This window comes from Microcebus murinus, chromosome 13 (genome assembly GCF_040939455.1).
Source record: "Microcebus murinus isolate Inina chromosome 13, M.murinus_Inina_mat1.0, whole genome shotgun sequence".
In the NCBI taxonomy this organism is placed as follows: Eukaryota; Metazoa; Chordata; class Mammalia; order Primates; family Cheirogaleidae; genus Microcebus; species Microcebus murinus.
In genome coordinates, this window is record NC_134116.1 from 64,727,727 (window position 1) to 64,740,976 (window position 13,250).

A 13,250-nucleotide genomic window follows, 5' to 3' on the forward strand; every position below is an offset into this window, starting at 1 on the left:
AGTGGTTAATAGTTCCTGATCAGCAGTTTGAATATAGTACTTCAAAAGCAGAGGAGCAATGTGACTCACTTTACATTTTTTAAGATCATTTTTGCTCTTTAGGGAGCTTGAATGGTAAAGAGGAAAGGGGGAGGGAACAGGGAAACACTAGTTAGAATCTTTAGCAGTGGTCCAGACAAGAGTTAAAAGATGATTCCCAAGTTTTTGGCTTGGTAAGTGTTCAGTAAAATGGGGAAAGACCAGGGTAGAAACAAGATGTTTTTGTTTGTTTGATTTTGGGTTTATATTTTGAGAAATTGGGTGGAGGGGAGTGGGAATCGAGAGTTCTGTTAGCTGTGAGAGCTTTGTCTTCTGTGAGGAGGTCAGGGCTGGAGAAGAAGTTTGGGAATCATTAGCATATGTAGCTCTTTAAAGGCTAAGAATGATGAGGTACTAGGAGAAAGGACAGGAACAGAAGAGAACGTTAGTGCACTTCATACAAAGACCACATCAGACCATTAAGACTCTTAACAACTAATTTATTTTAAAATAGACAAACTATTGTAGAAAATAGTAACATAGCAATTTTAAATGTACAGTTTTAACCAATACAAAAAAGCAATAAAGCAATATCTGAAGCCTTATTTAAGAAATCTCAATACACGATCTCTGAAGTTCCTAAAATTCTGGCACTAATTCTATTGTGAACTTATTAGCAAAAGACCCAGAAATATAGTAAGCCCCTGACCTAAAAACTGATTTGTATGATATTCATGCAGAAATTAATGAGAATGGGGTAAAGCTTTCTAGTGCCATGGTTATTAAGATAACTGTCAAAATAGTAAGTTTGAAACTTAATTGAGCACAAAATAAAATTTTGTTTTCTAACAAAATAAGACCAGAGTTCTTTTTAAAAAGAATTCTGAGTTTAGACAAAGTGATTTTCTTAAAAGCTAGCTGATGCTACCTTAAATACCACCTATTTTAAATTATACCATCTCTAAATAAGTTAATCACACAAGATAGTTTAAATACACCTTTAGGTGCGGGGGAGGGGGAAGCGCCTCTCTTTCTAACGCAGCTATTTTCCTTTGAAGCTTTTGCACAAAATCAGATAGAAACATTAACGCCTAACCCACAAAGGCCTTTGATTACTTGAGATTTTGGACTAGAAATAATGTGGCTTTGAATGTGCCAGTGTTAGACCATACTGACTTAAAAAAAAAAAAAAAGACACACAATTGCCAGTTCCAAAGATACAAGGAAGACATGTACCATTCCAGAGGAAACAAACCTTCCCAAATTTAGGAGGGCAGACTAATTGTTGAGATGCAATTAGACAATTCTCTAAGAAAAAAAAAAATTAAGGCTACTACAGTTAACAGTCTGTTTATGGAGAATAATTTAACTTGTATCTTGATTCTTCAGGACCCAGAAACATTAGAAAGTGCACTTGGGATAAATAAACTGTATTAGGGTCCTCTACAGCTAAGATCTGGCCAAACACTTTACTTTTTCAAGTACCAGATGGGTACTTTATAAATTCAGTGATCTGAATGGTATAAAAACTGAGAGTACATCAATAATCCTTATTTCAAAGCATGAACTGGATGAAGGAAAGAAGAAACTCTTACAAGTTCTGAGGTATGAAACCTTTTGTCAGTAGTAAGACAGGATCATGTTTATACTTTGCTTTCTGCTTGTATTTAAAAGCTAAAAGTTATAAAACAAGCACATAGTACATCGGATTCCAATAGTAAAACAAAATCTAATGTTTAAAAATTAGAATTTGTTTCTAGTTTCTAGTAATACCTGTTTTAGCAGAAGAGTTCAGGATAATTTGGGTATGGGCAGTCAAATTGCATTTGGAAGACAGGACACAATTTCTAAGGGTATTCATGTTAAATTAAAAAAAATATACATATAAATTAATAAAAACAAGAGCAAACATCACATATACACTACAAAAGAAGTAGTCAGACAGGCACGGTTGTTAGGACTCCCACTCCAGGGCATCCTCACTATTCATCAAGCACAGCAATTTTACTTTGGAAATGGAAACAACCTGCTACGTTTTAAATGGCAGGATTTACACAAGATTTTTAACCTTGTATAATAATGTTGACAACACTGCAAGTGGCATAAAAATCACTTGCACAATTGCATCTGCATATTTTATATCTGCAAAAAGAGTTGAAGATATTAAACGTGGCTGTAAACAACCTGGGAGAGTTACACAGTCACATCTGTGAGAGACAGTGAAGCTAGAGGTGTACACAGTGTCCACCAAAGTCCTGAGATCCTCAATTTTCTTCCGTATTTGAGGTATCCATGCTATCATTCATTTTCTGCTTTTGCATTCGTGTTCGAGTAGATGCTGGAAAAAGGATGGAGAACTGTTAATAGCACTGATGGTGCTGGGTAAGTTGGTGAGGGGCTATCATACATATTATGTTCATGTCAAATCAATGGAGCTCAGGACTCTGCAAAAGCAATGGTCTCCAAATTCTTAAGAATTATATATCCCTGTCAGTAAAGTTTTTCTGAGCATGTACCATGAAAATATGTTATATATTTATTTATGATGTAGTATATGTATATAAACTATAAAACACCCAAACATTAAAAAGAGATGAGACAAATAGAACTTCTAATATTTTATGTACTCCAAAAGATGGTCTTGAACACTCCTAGGTATCCCCTACTTTGTAGGCCACTGTTCTAGAGATGCTGAGGTTGAATCCAGTATACACTTGAGCAGCCTAGAATCCTGCGCTGGTCCAGACTGGATCTGCCAGAGTGAGTGGTATGTTCTTTCCCCAGCTAGGGACTGATTCCCTTGTTTTCAGAGATTCCTTGTAGGTAATACAAAGACATCAACTCACAGCTCATTTAAATTGGGTGTGGATATTTTATATTAATTACAATATAGATAATACTAGAACAATCAATTTTATTTAAAAATTCTTAAGTTGATTTTAGAGGTGGGCAGAAATGCTTCATAAAGAAGCACAAAGAATATTCATATTTGGAAAAGACAAATAGTCACGGGTTCTAACACTCCCCTTCTATTCTGGGCAATGCAGCATTGTGTGTTGATATTTTCTGAATATAATTCTTTGAGGAAAGCTGAAAAGCATCCTGGAGAATGCCTTAGCCTCAGGGGTTAAAACTCTTGGTGCTTGTCCGGCTGCAAAAAGGCCCTGAACTTTGGCCTAGCAGAGGAAACTCACTATCATAGCTAAGCGTGTCACTGGGAAATGTACTGACTACAGCAACTGAACTCTTCTCTAAGAAAATATACATGTTTTTACAGCTTTCTGCTCCTTTTTAAATGCATATTTGTGGGCTCCAAAATGCTTCCACATGTTTTCAAGGCCTGATTTGGGTTATAATCTTCATATCTACTTTTTTTTTTGGGGGGGGGGCAGAGACACAACTATTTAAAAGTTAAAATAGGAATATGTTAGTCAATGTAAATTCCCAAAAGAGACTTATAACTAGAAAATTTAAATTTTTGGTACATTTAGCTTTAATTATACTCAAAATAACATACATATAAAAATGGTTTTTAAAAAAATCCAAAAGCATTTTTATTATAATACTTTACATTTCAAAGTTAATATCTACAAAGGCTGTTATGAGAACGCCTCTCATCACATTTTAATTGGTATTGTTCTCACTGATGTGTCCTATGACCTAGAAATGATAGCAATAACACCTTTACCTCCTAAATATTTCCAAGTCCCAGTTCCTTTTCTTATTAATGGATCTGAAAATGTTACACTCACTACCCCAGCTACTTAAGACAACCCCATAGCAGTTAGTGAGCATCTTCCCTTTCCTGATGTGCTTTCCATCTACTCTACCTGGGATTAATTTTTTATAATCTCAAAGTAGCCTTAAATAGAATTCCATTTGCTTTAACATTCAAAAATTTATATCACTCTGTATAATTTATAAAATAATGTGGTCTTTATAAAAATTCTGATTTCCAGTAATGGAAAACTTTTGTTTGAAATTAGATTTAAAATGTACAAATTAGGAAAGTTCAACAATAGCAGAATAAAAGATTATTCCTTAAATAAGGGTGATCAGGTTTACATGTTAGGTTTATAAAACCGTTCCCTATTTCTAACACTCTTAAAGAGTTCCTCCTACAGTTCTGCTATCCTGAAGTATTTCCTGACCACAACCATTTGTGTTGAAAATGTGGTCACGCAATGTCTCACTTCTTGGTTTTACTGCACAGAAGATTTTAGGGTGAAGATGACCTTCACTTTTGGTCATACATTTAATTCACAAATGTTTGTAGGTAAATAATATATTCTTGATTGAATTATATTTTAAATGCATAAGTCTACTAATTGAAGAAATTATGTGTGTATTCTTTCATAAAGTGAAAAGGCTTTTTGCAGTGTGAACAATTTTTTCATTTACATAAGGTGAAATGATTAGTACTTACTCATTTCTGCCAGTTTCTGTTGAAATTTGGACTCCCCTGGGAGATGTTTACTGCAGATTTAAAAAAATGCAAAATATTTCATATTTATATGTATAAATGGAAAACTCAAATTTATAATTAGCTATGGTAATTTCAATGACTTATTTTATACTATTAGTGAGCAGCTTTTAATTTCCAATGTTTATAAACTAACCATCTATTAATGTCACAAATTTATGATGCAATGTATTTTTTCACTGGTTCTTAGAAAACAGTAGTTAATATTTTTCAAGAAAAATCATTTTAAAATCTAATGTTAAAACTAAAAAAATGTTATCAATAGCTTTGTAAAAAAAAAGATTTTTAACATCTCATATCTTCATTGAATTTTGATAGTGGTATACAATTTATATGGTGCTTTTAAATTTGTGCTATAGTTAGACATATTATTCTGAGCCACTTTCAAAACTTCCAAATAAAATTGACATGAAAGAGATTGGTGTAAGTCAGAAGCAGAGCTGAGATTCTGGGTTCTCCAGATGACTTGCTCAGCTACTGGAAAACATTCTAAAAGCGTTCCTACCTTCCATTTCCTTCATCTGATCCTTCAATATCAAAGCGTAGTTTTTTCAGTGGTTTAGGAGGGTTGCTTCCTTCAGCACTTCTTTTGAGCACACGGTCGCTGTTACATACCATCTGATTTATTTTCTGGAATTTTTCAGAAGTCTACAAATCATAAAATTATTTTAAATCATTAAATGCCAGCATTTTATAGCACCCCTAAATTATAGTTTGAAGTGTGCCAAAAATCAAGTCGAGGTAATCTCTTCACTCTAATTTTCTGCTTTATCAGATCAAATAAAAGATAAGAAAAATATAGAAATCAAAATAACTACCTAATTCTGCTTCAGTTAAACACCCAGTCTTCTTAAATCCTCTTGTCTTTTCTCATGAGGCTCCTACTCTTCCTCTCACAGCTGACTACTCTTAAAGTCCTGGTTCCTCATTTTCAGAACTTATTGCACAGGGTTACTTCCCAGAAGCAAGCTGTTCCCAGAAGTTGGAACAGCTTTCTGGAGCCTTGATGGGGGGGCGGATATTATATAACCAGCAAAGGGAAGGTTACAGGAATTTGTAAGAGGTGATGTGTCCAGTGAATAATAATTTTTGATTCACTTTATGGGTATTATGTAGACAAGTCATATAGACTTTCTGATAGAAATTCAATCTGATTTGACAGATTTGACAGTGAGGATTAGCTTTGCCAATGAAGTTTTATTTTCCCCAAAATTAAATGAGCTGATTCCAAAAATTAAATGCAAAAATAGATTTTGATGGAAAATATATTTAAAGCATATATAAAATGACAGAAACTAAATCCTGTGCTATTAAATTTATAAGATTTTTAGATATTGGCTTTAAAATATGGGAATGCAAACATTTTCTCAATTATTTAAGACGTTATGCCAAGCAAAAATGTTTGAAGAGCACTATCCTATATGTAGCCAGCCCCAACCCTACTTATATGGTCCCTCACCTCCTTGGTGAAGCCTGACAGCTACAGCCCATCTTGAACTATTTATAGAACACATTTTTAACATTTGGTCATTTAGCACTTAAACTTTTACCTCTTCCTAGTTACTTCATTTGGGGTAATGTGGTGGGCAGCCTCTTAAAAGGCTCCCAATGATTCCCACCTTCTGGCATTCATACCCTTGTGTGATCCTCTTCCCCTTGAATGTGGTCCGGACCTAGTGTTGTCTTGCTTCTAAGCAAACTGATAAGAGTGATGGGATATCATTTCCAATATTAGGTTACAGAAAGACTGTGACTTCCATCTTGCTCCTTCTCCCCCCTCTTCCCTCAAAGTCCCTGCTCTGGGGGCAGCAAGCTGTCACAGTGTGAGAAGCAAGTAGCACTGTGGAGGGGCCTGAAGGAAAGGAACTGTTGGCTTGGGCTGACAGCCATGGAGGACTAGCCAACAGCCATTTGAACAGGTCTGCCAGGAGATGCTCTTCAGTGGAGCCTTGAGATAACTGCAGCCCTAGCTGACATCTTGATTGCAGTCTTGTGAGAAACCCTGGATCCAGCTAGGTTGTGCCTAGATTATTGACCCACAGAAACTGAGATAAAAATGTTGGTATTAAGTCATTAAGTTTGGGTGTAATTTGTTATACAACAATAAATAATATAGGAATCTTCCTATACCTATAAGAATATAAGCTCTCTGGAGTGGAGGAGTGGTGCAACATATTAATAGTAATGTACACTGAATATGGGACTGCTAAACTGGTGACTTTAATGCAAGGCCAACTAGAGCAGTGGCTTGCCAGCCTACAATAACTGTTTCAAAGCTAAGTTTTCCCTTGGATCTCCTGGTACAAAGACCACCATATAAGCCTTGCCACTTTTATTGGGGCAGGGTCTCATGTAACCAATTCCTAATCAGTGTACCAGAGAAAGAATATCCCAGAAGTCTGAAAGGAAGGACAAGCAAAACAGTGTATATGTAAGAATGGAGAAGACCAGTAGGTAGGGACAAGCTGCTGACATTTTGGAGTATCTCATTTGAAATCATACTCACAGTTACTGAATTTCAAACTGTTTTGCAAACATTCCTCTGAGGTTACATACATACACATATAGTATCACATAAAGATATCTGGCCTTTGTCCCTAGTTCCTGGCACAGAGCTCCTAAAAACCCTTGGAATTTCCTGAGTGATAAAAGTGACAGGACCACCTTTTGTTCTATGATGAGGCTATGTTTGGCAGACTCCTGAATAGCTTCAGGATAGGAGGTGGTCACCAGAAAGACCAAGCCTTGATTGGAAGCTTAGAACTTTCAGCCCCACCCATAACCTCCAGGGAGGGGAGTCGGCTGGAGACTGAGTTAATCAAATATGCCTGCACAATAAAACCACCATAAAAAACCCTCAACCCCAGGGTTGGGAGACCTTTGGAATTGGCAAACATGTCCAAGTCTTGGGAGGGTGGCACACTCCAACTCCATAGGGACAGAAAACTCCCATGCTAGGGAATCTACTGAACCTTGCCCTATGCACCTCTTCATCTAGTTGTTCATTTGTATCTTTTATAATAAACTGATAACAGTAAGGTATTTTTCAGAGTTTTGGGAGCCATTCTAGCAAAAGCTCAAACTTGAAAGGGGAGGCATTGTGGGAACCTCCTGACTTTGTAGCCAAGTTGGATGTTAAATGTGGTGAATCTGGGGGGACCTGACACTGGTGACTGGCATCTGAAGTGAGGGTAGTCTCGCAGGACTGAGCCCTTGAATCTGTGGAGTCTGATGCTAATTCCAAGTAATTAGTTCCAGAATTGAATTGTAGGACACCCATTGTGTGCAGAGAGTTGGAGAATAGACTGGATAAGAAAAAACTCCACCCATTTGGTGTCAAAAGTATTATGAGTAAAAACAGCTCATATATATGTATGTATATACATATATAATCTCAAAAGAATGTTTAGAAAATAGTTTTGATGTTCATCAATTCTAAGTGTGATTTGAAATTAAACCCGATTTGAAAATAAATCTGAAATATTTCTATCTTCTAAATTCTATGTAATATGCCTGGATGAGGTATTTAAATAATGGCATTTGTAAATTAAAATTATAGAAATCTTTAATTTCTTTCATAATTATAGTACATGCCATTGTATTTCATGGAAAGAAAATACTTACCCCAAATGATTCACCAATTGATACTAAGATTCTGTCAAGTTAAGATGAAATACAAATTAGTAGTGAAAAACATATACAACTGTATAGAGATGGACATAAACACATCATTCTGAACTACCAGGAATACCAAATCAAAGTTTTTCTCTACTAGAAGCACTGACAAATTATGTTCATTATGGGCTTATTCTAACAGTGCTAGTTTAATAATACACTCATGTAGTCTCTTAGATATTTAAAGCAAGAAGTGTAGGTTTCCAAAAACATATTTTATCATTGACTATATTTAAAGAGAGTAAAAGAAAGTTTTAAGTTTACTCCTATTTTTAGTTCTTCATAAATCAATGGGTAAGTTATCAAATTTCTTTCACAAAGTTTCATTTAAAATTCAGTTTACATTTGGCCAAAACCGACAGTATTAAGTAACAATCAGAATACTTATTAGGATCTATATTGATATAAAGGCTATTTATCATATATCCTACAATCAGAAATCTCTATTAGTCTATTTGTCTTTGTTTGAACCAAGTAATTTATGTTCTTGATAACAGAGCTGAAGAATAGCATTATACTGATATAACAAAGATTTGAAAATATGCACATGGAACTAGTTAATATATATTAATATATTTTATTTTCTTCCAACTCCTTGATAAGTGGCCATGATTCCATATATAACATTTCACTAACCAGAGTACCTAAATATGCTAGATAGAGTGTTAAGATGCTCTCTTAATGCCAGATTAATAATTTATCTATTCATTTTCACTGTAGTTAGCTAAAAAAAAAAAAAAAAAAAAATTTATCAAGATTTTCAGAATGTGATGTTTTTGCCAAAACATTAACATCATCACAGAGTTTATTTCATTAAGATCAGCAAATAGCCATCATCATCATCATCATCATATGGATTAATTATCATCATTAAAAAACTACCTAAGTATACATTTTCATATGGTGGCGTGGGACTGTGTAAATTAACTTAAATAGACATGGTGTGGCATCTTAGCAGTTTAAAATTTAAGTGGCAGATATCAGTACACAGATATCCAACTATAAGAACACCAAATAAAGGATGATATATAAGGGCACAGGAGAGCATTTTTGTATCATATTACCAATTATTTTTTACTTCATATTTTTCTGTAGAGTTTGAAATTTTTATCACAATTGCATTCCCTATATAATTAAACACATAATATAAATATTTTCCTAAAGGCTAATATAGCCCCTTCTTGTTTATTTTTCTTACCCATTAGGTACAACTATGTTGGCTGATAATTTCTGAGATAAGACTACATTAACTATACTAACTAGTATGCCTTCAACTTACACAAATAAAGTCAGTTTCAAAGAGCCCATGGTAACATAATCAGTCCACTGAAGTACTTCAAAGCCAGAGAGCACTTGTGGTTGAATGTGGAAGATAATATAATGATTATGGATGCACAGAACCTTACATCTGAAAATTTAAAACAGCTTCACACTCATTTCCCTGATCCACAGCACCCTTCTGAAGTAGAGATAGAAATCTGCCCAACATAATATAAGGAGGCCACCAGCAGGATTAAAAATGAACCTCTAAAGACTTAATTGGCAGTCACCTACATTTAATAAGTCATCTCCACTTTTATAAAATGGAAAGTGAACAAGGTCCACAGAAAGTGTTTATAGAACATCCAATAAACTACAGAATAAAAATTCTTAACCTAAGTAATTTACTTTATTTGGCAGATTGGCTACTTACAAAAATATGAAAACGTTTTGAAATGTATAACCAAACTGGTTCTCAAACTGTTTACAAAAGAAGAAATTCCAGCAGCCAGGAAAGCTGATCATTAAATTTGCAAACCTATCCCATTATATTATCTTTTCACCCAAATTCTTATGTCACTTAATATAAATAAGCAAATTAGAGATGCATTTTAAACAAAGAAAGCTTTATATTTTTATGCTTATATCAAATAATCCCCTCTTATTCTTTACTACAGAGAAAACACTTTATTACAGAGAAAACACAAACCTTGATCTTGGAGTCATTTTTGTTGGCGTTGGCAGACCTTCTGAAATTTTATATGGACTCTTTAGGGGTGATATATAGATGTTACCCCCAGGAATCCGTAAGGGTGAACTAGAAAACTTGTAAGGACTTCGAGGAATGTGAGGTATTGGTGACAATGTAGGGGGCTAGAGCAAAAACAAAAATATAGATTATTTAATGTTCTGTTGGGATCCATTACTTTATAATTAGATTTTCCCAATCAAAGGATATTTTCAACATACCCTGGTGGAAGCATACTGCAAAATATTTGTTTTCAGTCTCTGCATGAAGACCGAGTTATAGAATACTATAATGGAATCATACTCTTCTTCTCTGATCAAAACACGTTTGAATGTCTGAGGAAGAATCGTAAAAATACTTGTTAAATGAATTTATGAATTTCTCTCTTTGGATTTACTTTTCTAATAGTTTGTAATACTGTTTTAACTACTAAGAAGCACATATTATACAGGAAAAAAATAATCTAAAAAGCCTTCTTAGGGTTGGATTATGTCTACTCTATCAGAAGTGAACTGTCACAGAATGACCCAGGGAAGCAGCCAGGCAGCAGCAGATAGAACAGCCGGCCATCCAGAGAGAGAGGAGTGGCCAGGCTGGCAGGATGGAAAGCACTAGGGAACTCAAAGGACCAGAGCAAAGCAAAAGCCAACAATATTATCCACCAAAATTTAGACTACATTCTCTGGCCCATACCTCCCTTTATCTCTCCAGTCTGCAAGGATTCAAGAAGTGTGCGTTACTCTATTGCAAGAAGTAGACACTTAGTAAAGGCACTATTTTTTTTTATTTACTCAAAAAGTAGATTTTACTCAAATTTTAAGGTAAAAGCACAGGGGTTTTATAGGATGCCTCTGATATACACAATTATTAAATAAAATGACTGAATTTAGAAAATAACTTCAAACATACAAAAAAACTTGGTTTTTATTACTTTGAAAACACCAATGATAAACTGGAAAAGTAACCCACAACTTACCTAACACAGAAGAGTATGATATGTCTGTCACACCAAATGTATTTTACTAGTGCTGTTTCTTTAAAGTTTTAATTCTTGTTTTTTTGGAGACAATGTCTCATTCTGTTGCCCAGGCTAGAGTTGTAGGAGTGTCATCCTAGCTCACTGCAACCTCAAATTCCCAGGCTTAAGCGATCCTCCCACCTCAGCTGGGACTGCAGGTGCATACCACCACAACCGGCTAATTTTTCTTTTTTTGTAGAGATGGGGTCTCACTATTTTGCCCAGGCTGGTCTTGAACTCCTGGGCTCAAGCAATCCTGCCTCAGCCTCCCAAAGTGCTAGGATTACAGTTGTGAGCCACCACACCTGGCCCTGTTTTTCTAAAGGCAAGGTAAACAGTAAACACAAAATGTGTCTACTCTGAAAATTTTTACCATTTCTTTGTAAAGCTGCATTTACACTGGCTTTTCCTATAAAGTAAGAAAAATTCCTTAAAAGAACATCTAATGTCCTATGACTCATGTCAAGTTTATTACAAATATCCTGTTTACTACTGTAGGAATATAGTATTAGTTATTTGCTTTATAAAAAACTATGAATATGGATAATTTCATAATTTGCCTTAGCTTTCTAATTCCATTTGAGTTACAAAGAATTAACAATAATATAAAAGTAAAAATTTGATTTTTGAATTTACATTATAAGTCAGAATATATGATCTAATTAGAGACTGAAATTATTGATATTATAGATACGGATTTATCAAAAAAAAATCTTACCATGGAACATCACCTACCTCCTGAACAGCATGAGGAAGATCCTTATATGCTGTTACAATGATTTTGAATTTAAGGTCTATATTCTTTACTTTGCATATGCCATACATGGAACACATCATAATCTAGTAAATAAATGTGATGTAAAAATAGTCAGAATTTTATTATATGGTTTTCTTTTAAAAAGCACTATTATCTTTCTTTTAGCCTCAAAAAATGGAAATTTATTTTCTTACAGAGTTATTTCTTTCCATCCTGAGCTCGGTTTGAAAGTTTATGTGAAGTGTTTAACCCAAATTGTGTTTAAAGAATAAAATGCAAATAGCCAACACTCAATTTATTCAGGTTTGTAAATTACCCTAACTCTGATTCCTGTCCCTTAAGTGTTTCCCAGAAGAGAAAAGTAGAAACTAGAATCAGTTAATTTTGCACAACTAGCGCTTAAAAAAAAAAGCCAGGTGTAAAAGAGTTTTAAACTATCAGATAAAATAATATTGAACACATTTGGTGGTGGCAGTAAGGAGGGTGTTGTGACTGGAAAGGGACAAGAGAACCTCTTCTGTGTTGTTGACATGTTATGTTTCTTGATCTGAAGCTGGTTATACAGGTGAGTTCAGCTGATGAATTTTCATTAGGATGTACCCTTATGATACATGAATTTTTGTATATGCATATTATATTTCAATAAAAAGACATTTTAAATGTAAAAATGAGACATGAAAATGATTCCCTGTGGCTTTAAAATAAATATCAGACTTTCTTAATTTGTATGACCTTTATTGCCTAATTTAAGTACTCATTGCTTCTACAACATTCTTTTTCTTATCTACTATTCCAAGAATATCAATTCATCATCCCTTGCTCAGGAACCTACCAACCCTAAACCTACTGTTCCTTCCATTTAGAATGCCATTCAGTATTCTCTTTGCCAATTCACATTTTTCTCCACTTCAATATTTTACTTAAGGCACTTCTCATAAAATTCTTCTTGATTCTAGATACCTAATCTCATTAGAAATCCTTAGCATTACTGTCTCTCTATGTTGTAGAAAAGCAGTAGAATCATAAGGCGATAAGTGCCTATTTTAAAAATGCAACACACTAGAATTTATATCGACATGCTCTTGTAAAATATACATATTTGTTATGCAATAATCCATATTTTCCTTAAATATCATTTTTATTGGGAACATTACTACTACTGACCTGACAGAAATAAAAAGATTATAAGGGAATATTATGAATGGTTGTATACCAATAAAATAGATAATTAAGATGAAATGGAAAAATTCCTAGAATGACACAAACCACCAAAACTGACTGAAGAAGAAAT

The 13,250-nt window shown here is 34.3% G+C and overlaps 1 protein-coding gene across 3 annotated transcripts in view; it reads right to left on the reverse strand.

The window, feature by feature from the left end:
- Nucleotides 1–501: 501 nt before the first annotated feature.
- RB1 (RB transcriptional corepressor 1) overlaps nucleotides 502–13,250 on the reverse strand; it is a 128,062-nt gene continuing 115,313 nt past the window's right edge. Inside the window, exons 21-27 of one of the 3 annotated variants that reach the window (XM_076009459.1) lie at nucleotides 11,938–12,042; nucleotides 10,406–10,519; nucleotides 10,146–10,309; nucleotides 8,126–8,156; nucleotides 5,007–5,149; nucleotides 4,445–4,494; nucleotides 502–2,356 (exon numbers count right to left, since the gene is read on the reverse strand). In XM_076009459.1, the coding sequence (XP_075865574.1) occupies nucleotides 2,283–2,356; nucleotides 4,445–4,494; nucleotides 5,007–5,149; nucleotides 8,126–8,156; nucleotides 10,146–10,309; nucleotides 10,406–10,519; nucleotides 11,938–12,042 (681 nt within the window). In that variant the 3' untranslated portion in view covers nucleotides 502–2,282. Of the gene's footprint in view, nucleotides 2,376–4,444; nucleotides 4,495–5,006; nucleotides 5,150–5,319; nucleotides 5,724–8,125; nucleotides 8,157–10,145; nucleotides 10,310–10,405; nucleotides 10,520–11,937; nucleotides 12,043–13,250 lie in introns of those variants that run through there. The other 2 variants (XM_076009461.1, XM_076009460.1) reach the window with 2 other exon arrangements.